The 19844-nt window shown below is 35.2% G+C and overlaps 2 protein-coding genes across 2 annotated transcripts; one reads left to right on the top strand and one right to left on the bottom strand.

The window, feature by feature from the left end:
- Nucleotides 1-2370: 2370 nt before the first annotated feature.
- On the top strand, nt 2371-9099 carry LOC129258317 (probable U3 small nucleolar RNA-associated protein 11). Its single transcript, XM_064098630.1, has 8 exons — nt 2371-2529; nt 2918-2979; nt 3313-3415; nt 4008-4121; nt 5301-5397; nt 5903-6057; nt 6744-6854; nt 7973-9099. The coding sequence occupies exons 1-8, from the start codon at nt 2470-2472 to the stop codon at nt 8054-8056; spliced, it is 786 nt and encodes a 261-aa protein (XP_063954700.1). The 5' UTR covers nt 2371-2469; the 3' UTR covers nt 8057-9099.
- A 1613-nt stretch (nt 9100-10712) lies between these two features.
- Nucleotides 10713-18375, bottom strand: LOC129258827 (iron-sulfur cluster assembly scaffold protein IscU-like). The gene is made up of 5 exons (XM_054897065.2): nt 18047-18375; nt 15857-15970; nt 15135-15245; nt 14528-14606; nt 10713-12697 (listed from the first exon to the last, which is right to left on the bottom strand). Exons 1-5 carry the CDS (start codon nt 18149-18151, stop codon nt 12615-12617), a joined length of 492 nt encoding a protein of 163 aa, XP_054753040.2. The 5' UTR covers nt 18152-18375; the 3' UTR covers nt 10713-12614.
- Between the last annotated feature and the right edge of the window lie 1469 nt (nt 18376-19844).

The following is a 19844-nucleotide window of genomic DNA, read 5'->3' as shown; positions in this document are numbered from 1 at the left end:
GCAAAACAGGACAGGAGATGAATGTGCAGGGAAATGACATGAAGTTTAATAGAATTCGATATAAATATTGTACTTTTATTTAATACGACACGAATTTTATACCTTCCTCTTTTTAAATTAGGAACCTGTTTGCCCCAAAATTATGGTTGTTTAGTAATGAGCTGAAAAGCGGGAAAAGTTGACTTTATGGAGGTGACGGCAGAAATTGATTTTACCCGCCTGGAGCCGACCCGACCAGAAGTTGCGCGATAAAAAAAAAGATAACTTCATATAGTTCGGCCTAATCTTACTCAAATTCCATGCCCTAATAATGTGTACATTTGAACTTGGCAAGAAACACATATAGCTGAGGTGGAAAAACAGGGTTAGAGAAAGGGTGGGGGAAACAATGGAGAACTTCAATATTGTCATTTAACCGCACGCAGCGCGGAAGCAAAATTCATATATAAATTTAGAGCAAGAGTGAAGGAGTTTCTCTTTTGAGAAAAAAATAAAGAATAAAAAAAAAAAGCTACCTTTCTTCCCTTTCCTCCCTTCCCTTTTCCTTTTCTCCTCTCTTTTTTCCCTTTTTTTTTTCTTTTTGGGGACGTTTTGGGGGGGGCGACCGCCCCCACCGCCCCCCCCTGGCTACGCGCCTGTGTTCACGGCGATAGTTGATGGTATTCTTTTGAATCCTGATTTGTCCAAAAAACTTTGAAAATAAAACATTACATCTGCCATTATACATATCAGCAACGTATTTACCGTCCAGCTATTTTCTTGAAATAATACTATATTCTACCTTCGACCCTAGCTAGAAATAAATTTTCCACAAAGAATAAAGACTTGGTGAGTTGTTAGATCAAATGGAAGCCACCCTGCACCCCCATACAAAAATAGAAGAAAAAATCTTCCAAAAAATATTTATATTGTAATTCACTTTATGGATGATGGCTTAACACAAGGCAGCAAACTCAGTTTGTTGGGCTCACACGTAAGGATTTTATGCTACAGTTTATGTACAGTGTAAGTGTTAAACTGTTGCAATCCCTGGAAACGTAGCTTCATGATGAGGGCTCGATATTTGAGAATCCTCCTGATTTGTTGAACCTCATAGATGAAACATTATACCTACCATATGCAACTTATTTACCACCATGTTCTTTTCTTGAAATGTTAATTATATATTTTTCCTGTCACCCCTAGCAGTTATTTACATGTACATGAAGAATAAAGTCTCGGTGGGTTGTTAAATCAACCCCCCCCCCTTTTTGAAAAAATAAAAAATACCCAACAACAGAAAGTCCTTTTATGCAACACTTCCCACTAAAGACAGATTTTTCATTCCGTATTACAGAAGTAACTTAGTTATGATTATCTACATTAAATGTACAATACTGTTTCTGTGTATGCTCATTTGTATGTCTGCAATTCAATTGCATTAAATTAACTTTTGTAAGAAAAAAAAGAGTTTCAATTTACTTTCATTATGTCTCTATGTGTCTTGTAATATATACAGAAATTAAACTGTTGGTATAATTAAGAGGGACAAAGGCATTGTGCTTTGTATTAAGCATTTTGGCCTTGAGATCATTGTATCTATCTCATACTTCTGTGTTTAAGGGGGAAGTTCAACCCGAATGAAAGTTTATTTAAAAAATAGCAGGAAAAAAAATATTGGTAAAGGCTAGAGAGAAATCCATCAAATATTTCAAGTTATTAAAATTTCAATTTTTTGATCGATAACAAGCTTTGGGTAACATTTTAGAATGAGGGATGTAATATGTGGCAGAAGAGAGAGAGTGAGAGAGATAGAACTGCTCTGATCGATAAACAAACTTTAATTCCAATTAAGATCCTCTTTGAATCTAGAGATTCAGGGCATGGAAAAGAGGGGAGTTGCATGAGAGAGAGAGAGAAGTTGAAGGAATCTGAATAAAGAATGCTGGATGGGGCTCTACACCTAATGGGTGCTTGGACCAAAATGGTTATTTGCTGCTTAGTATATCGAAAGAAGGGCCTCGATTCCACATCTAAAAAAATCTATCCCTGCTTTCTTTCGTCTTGTCCATAATAATAATATACATTTCTTATTTTCTTTAATCATGCGCCTCCACGCCGGCCACCATAGTTGATTAACTAGAAAACACACAAGAGGGGCAGCAGCATATTAATTGCGTGCCCCCCCCCCCCTCCCCAGGATGGGATATCTGATGTCCAAATCCAACTATCATTATCAATAGTGAATAAGGAAATAGGTCAATGCCTGACTCCAAATCTGTGAGCAATGCACTTACAGCCCCCCCCCCCCCCCCACGGCACAGCCTATACTTTGTGCTCATTATTTGTCGAATTTTTAGTTGATAATCTCCCATTTCCCTTTGGCGCTCCATACACAAACAACTTTGTGACGTTCACACGTGTGTGAATTTTTTTTTTGTAACCTCATCATTTGCGTGGAGATCTCCTCAGTACTGTTAAGTTAAAAAGATGTCATCTTTCAAGAAGGCACAAAAGGCAGCTCAGAAAAGCCATCGAGAAAGATCTCAGGTGAGTGGAGACTAGAGAATTTCGATAATTATTAAAGAAGTCTTCAATGCGATCGACGGTTACTACGTCAACGGTCCCATCAATATATTTTTGTGTTTGTTGTGAGTGGTTGGAAGGTCGTGATAAATATTCGTGGGTGTTTGTCGCGATTTCGATAATTTTGTTTAAAAGTTATATAATATATAAACTGTAGATTCTTACCCTACGCCTTTTTTATCATAACCTCTCCCCGCTTCTTTTCCTTGTATTTTTGTACATGTTTTTTGTCATGAAAATGATCCGATCAAGTTCTTGAGCTTCTCTCCAGACTCCACTCATTCAAATTAATTCCTTGCCTTGAATCCTCTGCATTCCCTTTTTCATATTCTTTTTCTGTTCTTTAACCTAGCCTTCCAGTCGTGCCAAGTTTGGACTTTTAGAAAAGAAGAAAGATTATCAACTACGTGCAAGGTAAGCTAGCTTATTTTTCTTCAGCTCGTTTAAAAATACATTCTGATTTCTAGCAACGCTTTTCTGTCTTTACCTGTTTACTCTTTATCTTAATATTAGGTTTGCCAAGAAAGAGAATTATTTCACTGCCTATATAGTTATACTGTTAACTAAAGGTAGTAATGCCTCTCTGTCCCTGTGAATTATGATAAGTTATTATCATTGCATACATGACTTGACTTGTTTCTTAATGGCTAGGAGAAATGAATAATGCATTAGTTGATAAGTGAAAAACAAATGAATATATTATCTCTCAGTCATTTTATGTCCATGTTCTATTGCATTTTTTTTCAGGGATTATCACAAGAAACAAGCTGCACTCAAGCGGCTTCGTCAGAAAGCACGAGATAGGAACCCAGATGAATTCTATTACAAGATGATCAGCACAAGGATGATTGTAATTAATCTCATTGCCTCTCAACTTTGTGGAAAATAATGTTTGCTGCTGAGGAGAATACGATTGAGGGAAATATGATTAAAATGGGATAAATATGTTCAGGTGGAATAATTTTGTGTACATGTAAATCCCAAATGTACTATTTTCATCTGAATTGCTCTAAAAAAATAATTCAGTCAGTATCTCTTTGGAGATAACTAAATCTTAAAGGAGAAGTTCACACTGTGTTTACGGTGGTTTTAATAAAACAAATTGAATAACATTAATAAGGTTAGAGAAAAAATCCACCTTGAATACATGTCGAATAACAGAATGAGGAGTTTTAAAAGTTTTGCTTTAGTGACGGTCATTTATAAGTTGAAGAAATTGCCATTCCATGGTTCGTGATGATTGAGAACTGTTTTATGATAAATTTTTCCATTTAATCATTGATTTTTTAAATTCTTTGTATTTATCTATTTGTTAACATTATTCATATTACTACTGTATTATAATTTTTTTTTTGGGGGGGCCTGTTTGACAGTATTTTGTGATTATTTTTCACAACTGCAATGGAAAAGCCTAGAATTTTGTGTCTGATGTTTTCTGATAGGATGGAGTTCATACCAGCGTGAAGAAAGACGAACCGACCACTGAAGAACAAGTGAAGATGATGGAAACGCAAGATCTGAGATACGTCAACCACAAGATGACGGTTGAATCAAAAGTAAGTTTATTGGCAATCTGCAATTTATTACTACATGTACATATTCTTGTAATTCAGTTTTCTGTCATGAATGCCAATTTTTCCCTCGGGGAGTCAGATTCCTTTAATTAAAAATTATGTTAGATTTTCATCATCCTTTTCTCTCATAATATTGTGAACATAATATGTGACCAACCACCCCAAAACCACCAATAAGTCACCAGGGAAGGTTCTTTGTTAATAACCAAAGTAGTAAACTTTTCTTCAAAACGCAAAAATTCAAACTTAGCTTGTCTGAAGGGTAATTCTTCTACTGTAAAAATTTCGAGTTGTAAAGTTGAATTAAAAACAAGATTCAAGAGTTTCTTTGACACAAGTTTTTGCTGACTGCTTGGAAGTTTCATTAAAACTACTCAGTGTGCACGTATGTCATGCCTGAGTGAACAATAACTTGAAATGTTGTTTTCTCCTTGTATTCGGAAGCTCTCACTTTTTTTTTCTCTGCATTCAATCAAGTATTTCAGTGAGTTATTGTTGATCAAATTTGACGAATTGTATGTTATTGTAAAGCTTAGGATTTGCTTTTCAAATTCAAGAAAAATCTCAAAATTCATTTTGGGCGACTTATTGTTCATTTTGGGGTGGCTGGTCACATATGATTCTTATCAGAGTTCTATAATATTTTAATTTGTTTACTAAAATTAACTTTTATAATAATAATAATAATATTCCGCATTTATATAGCGCTTAATACATCGGAACGACGTCTCTAAGCGCTTTACAGACATATTATTACCCCGGTCATCGGATCCTTGCATGCCCGCATACAATGTATGCACTTCTCCACTCCCTGGGGAGCATTCCAACAAGAGTTCCAAGACTCAATTGCTAGGCATACTACATATAGGATTTCACATCCTACCGGGTACCCATTTAACACCTGGGTGGAGAGTGGCAAAGTGTGGATTAACGCCTTGCCAAAGGACGCTAGGCCATGGTGGGATTCTTTTCCTCTTTAATAGCTCCATTTTCAATGACTTTTCCTTCTCAAAGCAATGCAGTGTAATGCAAATCTTCAAATTGTGTTGTTTATTAAAAAAAAGTTCTAATCAATTCATTCCATGCAGTAACTAGTTATCTTTCTGTTTTTCTTCAAAGTTTTATTTTTTTCTAATTCTGTTATTTTTGTTTACCTTTTAGAAAATTGAGAAGCTGAAATCCAGTCTTCATATGCTTGAAGATAGAGAGGAGAAACCAAAGAACAAGCACACATTTTTTGTTGACACTGTCAAAGAAGGTACGTCCATATATGTATATATATTTTTTTTCATTTTCTTTTCGATACCAACTTGTTTCTTTGCTGACAGTGTGACAGGCATATGCAGCATTATACATTATGTACCTTCCATCTTCTTTCACAATATTTGCCTGATTGTGTCATCTTCTGCATTTTGTTGAAAAAATATGCTGCCATGCAAAGCCTATGACTTTATCATCAGAAGAAGCAGGAGGCGGAGAATGAGGAAAATGCAAACAGGAAGAGAAATGAAGGAGGAGGGTGAGAGGGAGAAGGATGAGAACGACATGGAGAACGAGATGAATGCTAAGAAGAGGACAATGTGAAAAAAAAGAGGAAGAAGAAAAGAGAAAGAGAGAGATAGAAGTAGTATAAGTAGGTTTAGTAGTACTAGTTGCAGTGGTGTAATAATTTAATTTAGAATCACTCCTACGATTGTTTACCCCATAATTCTGTGATGTTCACTACTTCAATCTTCTAGTTTGCATGTGCTTTTGTCCTGTAGCAAAAGAATTTGATCCAGCTAAGCATCTGAACACCCATCCTGCCTTGCTCCATCGAGCTCACAATCGTCCTACACTGTCCATGCTATCTGACCCGTCACTGCTGAAGGCTTTAGCAGGAACCAGGTCAGGGGAAGGGACATCTTCAGGCTTAGCGGTGAGTCGAGTCAATATAATTTCAAATTCATATTTAAGTAAGAGTAGGACAGTCACGTACGCAGGGGGGTGGTTACAGCTGTTCAACCCCCCCCCCCTTAAATATTTTTGATACCCAAATACCTCCCCCTAAAAATTTTGAAGACCCTTTTTTTGTCAACATTTCATTCAGCTTGAAACCCCCCTTTAAAAAATCCTGCATACGCTACTGGTGTACATGTAGGAGCAGTATTGTAGATACAAAGTCCTACAATCAATAAGATTTTGTTTCATATCATCGATGGGTGCACTTACCGTCAACCTGACGGTTTATGGCAACAAAGTCGAATAAGACCGGATAATGCATGAAATATGTAATTGTTTATCTTGTGTAAGTCTAATTTCTCCTTTATAGTAGAACACCAGAGTTACATGTATATATTATAATATCTTTCTGGGGTAGAATAAGATTTCAAAACACATTTCGGGTTACAAGCTTTTTGCAGATACATGCTGCATGCAAATTGTCGAATAGGTATGCCTTTTTTTTTTTAATGTAAAGTAAATGGGCACCCGGTAGGAAGGAATTCCTTGAATGCACCTGATCAGGGTTTGCTGTGCTAAAGCTGGGGTAATGGTATGCAGTACTTAGAATCATTATATTAAGCACTAATATAAATCTTACATTTTATCATTTTTTTGTTCCAGGATGTTGGAAAAGAAAAGAAGAAGCGATACCATGAGCTCAGCCAGCGAATTGAAAGGGAAAAACAACTCAACATCATTGCAGAGAAGATGGAAGCAAAGAAAAATTCTAAGGTTATTTATTGGTGGTATTTCATTACTTGTGCATGTTCTTAAATGTAGAACTATCAATTAGAAATGAAAAAAAACCATAAAGGCTGGACACATAAGAATTAAAAACATAAAGGCTGGAATGAAAAAAAAAAGTTGGAAAGCATGGACTATTCAATTTTGGCATAGGAACATTTCATTGTCTATCATACACTTGGAATGAGCCAATAGGTCGTGATACAAAGTGAGTGCAATCGGTGAAATGCTCCTGGTTTGCACTTTTGTCTTGTTAAGACCACGGGGCCGTTTCATAAAGCTGTTCGTATTAAAGTTAAGAGCAACTTTAAGAATGACTGGTGAACCTTTCTTATGTGCCAAACCATCGCTAATGAATATGCCATTTACCACAAGAAAGGATCACCAGTCATTCTTCAAGTCGCTCTTATTAACTTACGAACAGCTTGATGAAACACCCACCAGGAGTAAATGCAGGGTCATGTAATGGAGTTGTCCAAATCCTGGTCAAACTTTAAACCACTTTTATGCATTTGGCCCTGATAGTTTTTAATGACAAACAGCATAAAACCATGATAAAGGCGTAGTATGATAAATGATGACCCAAAGCTGCCTTACTATTCTGATTATATATCATTATTTGGAGTGTTGTGGCCCAGTGGATTAAGTCTTCTGACTTTGAAACAGAGGGTCATGGTTTTGAATGCCACCCATGGCATGATTTCCTTCAGCAAGAAATTAAACCACATTGTACCTCACTCAACCCATGTTAGAAAAAATTCGCACCTGGCAGGAATTCATTCCTTGAAATGCTTCATAAAATACTGCAGGGCTAACGTTAGGGTACTTCTATCCAAGTTGTTTGGAAGTGCATCGGGACGTTATGAATGTACTATACAAGAACTGCACAATTAAAGATGTTGTTATTATTTTAATTATTTTCTCTGTCCATCTTTTTCCCTCTCCTATATTTTTTATCCTCTTCTAAATTTTCTTCTTTTCTCTATTCCTCTTCTTTATTTTCTCTCTTGACTATTTGCTTGTCGCTGAACTATTTGCTTCTCCCTATGTCTTCATTGTCTAAGTTTTTATCTCTTACTCTTATCCTCTCTATTTCCATACTGCAGGATAAATCTCGTAAGAAGCTTGTGAAGGAGGAGACACCCGAGTCGGCACCAGTCTACAAGTTCCACATGAAACGGAAGAGATGACACCCTCACATTATACTGTATACACTGTACCTGTAAATTATTTCACTAAAACAGGAAATATCCTATCAAAAGAACATTCTCTGCAGTGATGTCAAACTGACATATTAGTGTAAAGAAAAATATTCAGTTTGAACAGTGAAAGTTCTAAAGTAATTAATTAGGGCTCTTTTCCAACCAACATTGACTATTTAGACATGGGAGGGATGGGGAGAAGGGGTTGAGAAACAATGATTTTGCCCATAAAGTGAGCATGTATAACATATCTGCAAAAATCTATGCAACATTTGAGGCTTATGTAGCCTTTAATTCTAGGTTGAGGCAACAGCTTTTGGCATTACTTATGAGTCTGATTGTGTTGCACGAAATGTAAGTGAGTAGTCTGATGCAAAAGAATACAAACAGTGGCTGCATGAGAGCGACTGACTTTACACTCCTGTCTTGATTTAGATGTTGTTTTTCGTATGAAGAACCTGCACCAAATACTGATCGATAAAAAGAAAACAATACTAAAGCAAGGCGGGAGTGTATAGATGGTGGCTGCATCAAACAACTTGCTTACGTTTACCTTAACAGCAAAGGTATAGCTGCAGCTTCCACCTAGATTACAGGCTTAGACTTTTGGGCAGACGTAGTTTATGAGTTGTTATAATCCACAATATGAAGAGTAATATGGTGGTATTTTGTCTAAATAGTCACACAAAAAGTGATAAAGAAAGACAAAGCAAAGTATTAACTTTATTGACCCTCATTCATACTTGCTATAGAAAGAACCATGTCCATAAAGTAACAGTATAACTGATTTTCCATGGATAGCTGCCTTTGGCTGGCATAATGATATGAATGGGGTACAAATAGGATAAGACCAGTTATGAAAGAGCAATTGGGCTAATAAGAGAAAATAACATCAGACAGACCAGGTGCAAACTGCATTTGATTTTCAATGTGGTAATGACTGATATCAAAGAGGCAATGGTTAAAGTTGTAATTTATGTTATTCTATCATGCATTACCTGAATGTAGTAATAAAAATAAATGCTTTATTAAAAAAGAGAATTGTCAGAAGATCTAGTTTGTCAGTACAAAGCTAGAGTGTGTTTGAAATTGTGAACAGTAGAATTGATTACATCCGTTTTATTTTTACAAATCCCCCATCCCTCTGTTCCCACCTACTTGCCTCTCTTGCTTCCCTTTTCTTCCTCATTATCCTTCTTCAACTAAAGACGTCTGTGTATCTCCATTTCCCTTTCTTCCTGCCTTCATCTTTATTCTTTCAATTTCAATTCAATTTATTCAACCATAAAAATATGTATATACAAATCATACAGTGTACATAATTATGCAATAAATAGTACAAAATATGGCTAGGACCATAAAAAAGCAAACTGCTTGTAGAGAATGGTCCCAAAACTCTTCATTTCATATTTTCTTTCTTTCTTTCTCTCATGTATATGTTTTCTTTGTTTATATTCACTTGTTGTATAAGCAGTTGGTCTACTGCTCAGATAGTCCCAATACCACATAGACTAAACCATTTGGTCTACTATCAATTTGGTCTACAGAATACTTGGTCTAATACTCACTTTGTCAAATTAGCATTTAGTCTAGAATGCCAAGTTGGTCTAATTTCCACTTACTTTTTCAAATGAAAGTTCTTTTTATTAACAGTTTAACTTACTATATCGACTATTAAAGTGGTGTTAGAAATACAAATACCAAGTGGATATTAGGCGGAATGGGTGTAGCCAAACTGGAAATGAGACGAAATTGGTTAAATTGCAATTAACCAAATCGTTGGACCAATCAGCACATGTTAATACAACTTTCGCTCCTTCCCTTTCTGCCTTGAACTTTTATCTTTCCCTCTTCTCATGCTCTCCCTCTCTCTCCTTCCTCTTCTATGTTCCCTCATTTTTGTTTCACTTGTATCTTCCTCTATTTTATTCCTCTTTAATTCATTCCCACTATTTTCCTCCTCTTTTTATCATCTTACTTTTTTTTCCTTCTCTCCCATTTTCCTTGCTCTATATATTCTGTCATTGTATCTTTCTATGTCTTATGCCCCTTATTTCCTTTCTATCTCTCTTCCTCTTTTCATTTTTTATCCAACCCAATATTTGTTTTCATCAACTGATATTCTATCGTTCTTCTTCCCCATATTTCTTTCACTTCATCCTTTTCACACCCACCCACTTTCTTGTCTCCCTTTATTTGCTCATGCTCTCTCTATCCATTTATCCTTCCTCTATTTTTTCCCCTTCATTTTCCTTTCTTTCTCCCTCTATTTTGTGTCCTCATGCCCTCTTCGCATTTCATTTTCTCTAAAAAGAATCTCCCTTTTCCTTTTTTCTAAACCCCACATTCAATGATTATACCTGGGCCTGGTGTTACAAATTCAATGAATCCGAATCGATGCAAAAGATTAAAATCAAACTCAAATAAGCAATTGATATGAAAGTCTATATATGCAATCTTTCATCACTATGTAATTAGAGTTTGAATTGAATCTATTGTAACTATTGATTTTTTTCACCTCCTTTCAACCTTTCAATGATATCCCTCTCTTTCACCTCTTGTCTATGTTCACATAATATTCCTTCTGTTTTGGCAACATCCCAATCATAATTACATTCAAATTAAACTAATCTACACACATTGGTTAATATATTTCTTACTTTATTTATATACATGAACATCGAGATAACACCCAAAAGCAAATAATAATCTCAGAGTTTGAACCCGACAATGTTTGTGCAGAAACAAGCAAGCCATACATGAATTATGATAGCCATCCATATAGGTCACTAATTCACTGAAAATTGGAGACCCCCACACCATTGTACATGCAGGTTATAAGAAACACTCCATGTGGAGTTGGATGATACATGCATTTCAATAACAATTTATTCTGAATGATACTCATTCATCTGAATGAAGTTTGTAGGTGTGTATTAGGTATTTTTCGCATTTCCTATGGGGAAACTACAGTGCATCTATTCCTTTGAAAATGCAATTAAAATCACAATGGAGAGCTGAGAGGCTTTTGTCGAAAGTTGGTGGACTGGGACAGCAGATCATCCCAAGATTTGCCCCAGACAAACAACTGCAAATATGTCATTGTCAAGAGGCAAGAGATTCAGATGCTGTCCTGTTCCACCAATATCGACAAAAGCCTCTCAGCTTTCCATTGTGATTTTAATTGCATTTTTAAAGGAATTGGTGCGTTGTAGAGTTTTCCCGTAGTAAATGCAAAAAGTCCAGAATAGGACTGTCCTCAAAACAAAATGGGCAGTAGTTAATGAAAAATAGATAAAAATAAAGAAAAGGTGCATCAAAGAGAGGGCTTGTACAATTAATGAGTTTCACCCAGGTTTAGTAAAGAAAGTACACTGTATTAACCAAACATCCTCGTTTGCAGCTAAAATTCATTCAGCCAACAAAGAAAGTATCAATTGTGTTGTACTATACATGTATTTCCCTCGGCAACAAATGTTCATGGTTCTTGAACATGAAACCACTTCACATTTTGGTAACAACAAACAATTCTACAATAATCTGAAAAGGGGAAAGTGCTTCAAATTTTATTAATATCACTAAAAGATGCAACAGAATGTGAAAATGCATCACAATTTTGCAACAAGCCTGTCTAGATATGATTAGTCATTACCAATGAGTATCAGAATTTTATCAAAGAGCATACATGTACTTAACCTTGTAAGTCTACACTGACAATATATTTCATTGCACTAAACTTTTGTCTACCAAGAATACCACTTAGCCAATAACATGCTTATTCAAGTCTACAGTTATTCAAAAATAGTAAACACACTTTTTATTTCATAGGAACAGAAAACGAGGCATCCAATCTTTGACTTTGATTTATTTTCTTTTTCAAATTACTCAGAAACCTGAGCATCACTGTTATTCAGAACATTCCATAAAAAAAGAGAGAAATAATAATAGCATGACAGAGTTCTCCCAAAAAGAAAAAATTCGTATGAACTCATACAATACTCAGAATAATCTGGTACTGTAGTATTGCTCAGCTTTTGACCAAACATTTACCATAATGTACCATAATTTCCCACTATTTACTAGAAAATTGTCCACTATGGTTCACATAAATGGAGGAGGCTATTATGGTTGTCATTTTTTCCTCCATATAAAAACTGACATCATTATTGACTTAAAAGTGGCGAGAATTCCTTGCAAAATTTGGGAAATTTTTAGTGGAATTGTGTGAACATTCTATAGTAGAACTACACGTATGCCCTGTAAAGCTTTGCCGTGTAACAGAAAAGATAATGTACAATCAGTTATAGACTTGTGTACAACTGGGCATGTGCATGTAACTGGCAAAACATGAATCAAGTGTAACAGTTTTAAATGATATTACATGTGAGTTCTTAATTTTCTATTACACCATCCTGTGCGTTTTGTAATCTATGGTAATGCCAGTTTTCCTGCAAACTGAAAAAGTGGACTGCTTTCATTGCATAAAAATAAAATACACACAAAATATAATGAAGGATTATTAATAATGATAACATAAAAACAGTTTCTATGCATTCTCTGCTGCTTCCTTGGGATCCTGCTTCACCCTGTAGTCCTGGAGCGCCGCCTTGATGGCATCCTCTGCCAGCACTACAGTGTGGGAAGAAAATAAGATTTGAAATCAAATTATCAATAGGTGTATTATGAACAGGCTTTGCACCTTCTTAACATATTTAAAAAAATTGTGTAAAAGAATGTTGATGATATAATCCATAATAAGCATCCTCTGCCAGCATTATAGTGCATGAAGAAAAGAGGTTTTAAATTTAATTATCAATAGGTACACTGTGCAAGGCTTAGCCCCACAAAGAATAGATCTGTCATTAGAGCTGTAGAAAATATACATGTACTGTATAAGTCATAGTTATAATAATAATCTAATAATGAGACTTATAATAGTAAGATGAAAACTGTTATTCGAATCAGTAGTGCCCATAGTAAATAACTTTTTATATTCTCTACATGTATGAATTTATGAAGTACAGGTAACTCTGCCTAAGTAGAATCTCTTAGGACCAGAGATATCTGTTTGACTTTAATAGGCAAAATTTGACTTAGAAGATGTTATTTAACACAGGTTTTGTATACTCTGGTCTACACGTAACCTAAAGTTTCGAGTTAGGCAATTAATTGAATTTTCATTTAACCCTTATTAAACTGGGGGGGGGGGGTCAATTTGACCCCCCCTCGACAAATTTTGTCACTTACGCCGTCGCGCCAATTTTTTTTACCGCACCGCTCGCTGACTTTTTACTGTCAAGTCTTGCGCATCTTTTGAGACAAAATTTGCGACGCCCGGGTACGTGGTTCCGAAATTATGCAACATTTTGTAAGTGCATGTCAGACCCGAAATTGCTCAAAAACGTGATTCCGTGTTCAAAGTCAATGCAAATTGTGTTTTTCAACCAAAAATCATAAATGTATGATTATTTTCACTTTTGTTGGTTTTAATGGATTTGTTTTATGCTATTTATGATCGCAAAAGGGTCCCTGACAAAGTTCATCGGAAAAAACAATAAAAAACAAAGGTTTGAAAAAACAGAAATACATAAGAATTTAATAAACAATAAAATACATAAGGAATTAATCATATTTTCGCAATTTTTTTGTAGATATTTGTTAGAAATGTATAAATTGATACTCCCACCAAAAATTAGCATTCTTCTAGCTATATAAATTGAGTTAAAGGCAAAAACATACACAAAAAAAAAAAAATTTAGGGCAAATTTGCATAAATAAAAAAAAAATATAAACAATTAATATTTTAAATTTTTTTCTATAGTCTTGTAGTTTACATCCGGCGTGTGCAAATTTTCGCTGCGATCGCGCAATCAGCGGCCGAGATCTGAGGGGGGGGGGTCAAATTGACCCCCCCCCCCCTAGTATACACTGGTCCGAAATAGCCCAGTTAAGATAGGGTGAATGCAGTGTCGGTTGCACTTCTGTTTTCTTACATCTGGGTCTGTAACACAAAGCTTAGCAATCATCATCAAACATTTTTTTCTATGATTGATTGCATAGACTACAATGTACAACCAATCGTGAAAATCAAGCGTACGATTAATCGCTAACCTTTGTATTACAGGACCCTGGTGAGCTTGATTTGATGAATTTTTGTATGTGCTTTATTTAGGCCTTATGGACAATTAAGGAGATTTGAGTTACCCTTCAAAAACAGTTTAATCAATGAATAAATGATAAAATTCTTTAAATAATTCTTTGGGAGAAAATCCGAAGGGCATTTTCAGTCACTCATTTTCAAAATTATTTGCGCAAAATGAAGCTTATAAGTAATTATACTTTAATATAATGGGGGCTCCATCTTTGAATATAATGTACATTGAATGGTGATGCAGCCTGTTTTCTTACATTGTCACTTGAAAAAAAGAAAAAAAGTTATTTATTATGATGACTACTTACTTGAACAATGTAACTTGACTGGAGGAAGACTCAACTCTTTGGCGATGTCTGTGTTCTTGATATTCTTTGCCTCATCGACCTTGACAAAAACAAAAACAGAAACAAAATGAATCTTTCATTAATAACTCCCTTTTAACTCCATTTATATGGGATGCTAAAATTTCAAAATTTAAATTATGTTTCCTATCTTTACTTGGCTCTTTTTTCAAGTTTTAATGATGGAGAGAATTATTTCACTAATTATTCCCAGTCAGTTTTTACAGAATTTACTGATAAATGAGCTGATATTTTGAACATGTACTTTTAGAAACTTGTAACAATTGGTTATCCATAGTTAATCCCTATCTTTGCTTAGTTCATTTATCATGTTATAGTGATGAAAAGAACTATTTCAATAATTCTTCCCAGTCAGTTATGAATGAATTCAGTGTCGAATGAGCTGAAAAATTAAAATTCGAATTCTAACTTTGTCACAATTGGCAATCCATAGTTAAACCACAAATCTACACCAGAGTTTAAATTAAACCGAAATTCAGAATACAGGCCATTCGATCTATGATCATCTATCATGAGCAATCATCATCTAGGTTGTGTACAGTGTATTTACCGATCTTCCTTTGATCCACTCAGTGGCTAATGAACTTGATGCTATTGCTGACCCACAACCAAATGTCTTGAACTTGGCATCTACTATCTTTCCATCATCACCAACTTTGATCTGTAAAAATAGAGATTGTGAGAGAAAGAGAGAAGGGGTAGGAGGGAGTGAAAGCAAGGGAAGGAGGAGAGGGTAAAGGGGGAGAGGGAGAGAAAGAGTAAGAAAAACAAAGAAAGAAGAAAGAGAGAGAGATTAAGATATCTTTTTTTTCTTTATTATAGATTATTTCAGAGCAATTACCTATTTCTTTTACCCCAGTGAGTACACAACTTTGGTATGGAGAGTAATCTGCCTTTGTTCCTCAAATTGGCACGGTGTTGCCAATTTAAAGTCAGTGCTGATAATGCAAAGTCAATTGAGACTTGTGAGCATTCAAGATAAAGAAAAATACTGGTTACATTCTTAGGAAAATCCTGCCTGATATCTCACTGATTTTACTATTTAAATAAAATTTAAAAAAAAAACAAAAAACACCGAAATGAATGAATGAATGAAAAATGCTTTGCAAAATGACTTATTGATATTCATTTTATACTTTGAACTTGACATCTCTAGATGTTGTCATTAACAGCTGAACAATATTTTTTCATAATTGTTACTTAACCTTATATTCTAATTTTACAGTCAGTCACAAGAATCATAACGGAATAACTTTCTAAATCAAAGCTTACCTGTAGTTTCATGACGTCACCACATGCTGGTGCACCAACCAACCCTGTGCCAACATTCTTGTCATTCTTGTCCATTGCTCCAACATTCCTTGGGTTCTCGTAGTGATCTATCACCTAAGAATACAAAGATAAATAGGAGATGAGATCAGTTGGATCAAGACAGGTTAGACTAAGATAAGCTTCACGATGGATTACTACTTGCACACATTTCTTGCACTGTGTGATTGACAAGCAAGTAGCAGATGCTTTGGAGAGTAACCTTGCATTTAAAGAATGAAACGTTTGGAACGAGATAGCTTGTGTGAAAACAGAAAACTCAAAGAAACTGATCAACGAAAGTTTGAGAAAAAATCAGACAAATAATGAAAAAGTTATGAGCATTTGAATATTGCGATCACTAATGCTATAGAGATCCTCCCATTGGCAATGCGACAAAGATGTGTGATGTCACTTGTGAACAACTCTCCCCATTTCTTTAGTATATATTTCACTTGAACTGCCTCTTTTATTACATCTATCAGTAGATCATGTGTTCTTTCTGTAGGAGGGCATGTAATACAGATTTTTAAAGAATACATCATGGATAAAGAGTTTGTATCACCATAACAAAAAGCAAAAGGAGACATTTTGGGGGTATTTTATAGTCCATCAAAGAAAAAGTTGTTCACATGAGACATCACACATCCTTGTTGCATTGCCAATAGGAGGATCTCCATAGCATTAGTGATTGCAATATTCAAATGATCATAACTTTCTAATTATTTGTCAGATTTTTCTCAAACTTTCTTTGTTCTTATTCTTTGATTTTTTCGTTTCGACACAAGCCTACTTATTCCAAAGGTTTCATTCCCCTTTTAACTACGTTTCAAAGGTATTGTATTTATTGGTAGACTCTACCCATATTTTATCAAATAATCATAAGAATTGCACATAGGGTCTACAAAGAATTTAGACACAGTTATAAAACTACTGACGAGCTGAATTAAGGTTGTGAATATTAATAGCGCGGCACTTTTAAAATTAGCAACCCTAATTTAGCTCGTTAGCGCCACCATCAGGCATGTCGGGCTTCCTTTTACTTCTGTGGAAGAGTATGCAACACCACTTTCGAGCTTTCCAAAAAAGTAAGCAACTTTTCTATTCTTTAAATTGAATTTCAATGTTTAAATCTACTTCTGTTATGAAGTGATGTTTACTGACTTCTCAAAAATCCACTGTCACTGACTCACGGCACTGACTGTGACGTGTAGTGCCTGGTTAGTATAGCTATAGCTAACCTCGAATTGGGCGACGTGATACACATGCAGGCAGGCTCGCACTAACACACTACCATGACTACCGTCGGTGGGTGGGGATTACATACTAAAAAATGTAAGAAATTGGGCGCTAATGCAGTTTCGCACCGGCCGATTACCAGCATACCTCATCACCACTAAATTTACTTGTCCCCAAATGTCATGACAAGTCTCTCAGTCACATTTCGAGGTCAATATATACCTACCTCTTTTCCAAATATCGCGATCAGGAACGGCTGTATTTCAGCTTTGATCTCAATGTCGTTGTTCGAATCCTCAGACATCACTTCACGGATCTTGGCCTTGGATTCGCCGGGCACCGTAATGTTGATGGACTGAAGTTAGCAACCAAATCATGCGAACATGTGGCGAACTGCCAGCATGCTGCAGCTAGGCGAATCTTTTGCCTTGGTCGCATAACTTCAGTCCAAAAAGGTGGGTATATTGACCTGGAAATGTGACTGACAGACTTGTCATGACATTTGGGAACAAGTATTGGTAATGAGGTATGCTGGTAATCGGCTGGTGCGAAACTGCATTAGCGCCAATTTTGAGGAAAAATTTCAGACTTAAAACTTTTCCATTATTACAAAATGGTATTGGTATTACATGTTCCTATTTATAGGGACATGAGAAAGGGGCTTAACATTATACCTTACAGTATTGTTAAGCGTAAGCCCCTTTCTCATGGTTTGCTGCAACTAACTAACTACACATTTGACCGGAAACTGCCACCTGGTTTTACCAACTGCAACCTTACACACAAACTCAGCTCCGCGCGCTCTCACTCGGCTTTGATACTAGTACCAGTGGTAGTGGTACTGTAGCCGTGTAGGCAGCCTTCTCATCTCATTCTTCTCATAATTTTCTGGTCGCCACAAAAAGATGTACTCACATTTTTATGATACGAGGCTGATGCAGGAACCGGTTGAACTAACTTTGTTGCCAGTAGAGGCCGCAAAGTCTTCCCAAGTAGTCGTGCATTGCTTGAAATTGGCATTTTGATGTCACAAATTTGTATTCGTCGCAGTCAGAATAAGCGAAAACAGCGGATTGCGTAAAGTTGTTTATCATTATCACGTGACACATGTCACGTCACATGGCCTATGGGTAAATATTAATTAAAATAAGGATTTCCCCTCTCAGTCTCTCTCCCCCCCTCTCTCTTTTCCACTCTTTCGCTCCCTCCCTTAATATTATGTTATCATAGACCATTTTATCCACCGTAATACATTGGATGAAGACAGAGAGAAAAAAAATGAATCTACAAATAAAAAATGAATGAATGAATAAATAAATTAATTAATTGAAAAAAAAAAGATAAATAAATGAATGAATGAATGAATGAATGAATTAATGAATGAATAAATGAATGAATGAATTAAATGAATAAACAATAAATCAATAATTAAATGAGAACGAAGAAATAAACGAGACAAAAAGTTGAATAAGTAATAAATAAATGCATAAATTACTTAATGAAATAGATAAAGAAATTAAGCAACGAAGAAAAATTAACAGTAAGGCAGAACTTCCAATAGGCCCTATATATATTTATGCCTATTTTTCTATTTTTTTGTCAAGGATTCTAATTACACTATACATAATAGTTGCAAATAGTGGCAAATTAACACGTATTTCTTCTTTTTCATGTACACGTACTCTACAGTTGTAAATATTGGCATTTCTTTATGTATTAGTTTCAGATTATATCAATTGCAAATTAAGACTTCATATTTCTTTTTGATCCTGCAGACCTGACAAGCTTTGCTTTTTTTAATGCAGGTTCCCTAATATTTCACCATATTTTGAACTGTCCTTGATTTCAAATCGCCGTATTATTTAATTAAAAAGATGAATATGCTGCCATGTCTTATTTTTCATACGATATTCATTCGGATGTTATATAATTGTGTGAAATATATGTAAGTCAATCACGTTACTATCGAAAATATAGCTCGATACGCCGGCATCGCTTTACATTCTCACGTTCAAGTATCCTAGTAAATGATGATAATAGACACAATTTTTTTTTTTTTTTTTGGGGGGGTCCTTTATATTTTTTTCTTGTTTTTTTATCATTCTGTGCAATAAATCACAGATAATCAATACAAGTAGGGCCTAATTGAGAAAAAGAAATGAGAGAAAAAATAATAGAGCAATAGAATTGTCATCATTTGGAAACAATTAATACGACATATCAATTAACAATGATTAACAAGTAGTTAATGTAGTCACTTTGTCTCTTCTATATACGTATTCCTCATCCCCTATAATAATATTAAAGGGGAAGTTCACCCTGACAAAAAGTTTATTGTGAAAATATCCTAGAAAAAAATAATAAACTAATATTGCCGCCTGAGGTTTGAGAAAAATCGATCAAAGAATAAACAAGTTATTCGAATTTTAATTATTTGATTTGTGACGTCATATGCGAGCAGCTTTCCTACAATATGGCAAAATCAACTGATCAATGAAATGTCATTTTCCCAGAAAATTGAAAATGTTTCTTTTTCTGTGCCTTCAGTATATCAATAGACAATGATTCCGCACCCGTTCCTAAAAAGAAACCAGGAATATTCACGGCCACAAATACGGACCATTACAAAATTGGATGCATTTTATATTACATAACATGTTGGGCTACCCGTTGGGCTATTGCTCGTTTATGACGTCACAAATCCAAAACTTAA

Source organism: Lytechinus pictus, chromosome 4 (assembly GCF_037042905.1).
Source record: "Lytechinus pictus isolate F3 Inbred chromosome 4, Lp3.0, whole genome shotgun sequence".
Taxonomy (NCBI): Eukaryota; Metazoa; Echinodermata; class Echinoidea; order Temnopleuroida; family Toxopneustidae; genus Lytechinus; species Lytechinus pictus.
Note: the sequence above shows the minus strand (reverse complement) of the source record. Positions and strands in the feature narration are given on the sequence as shown.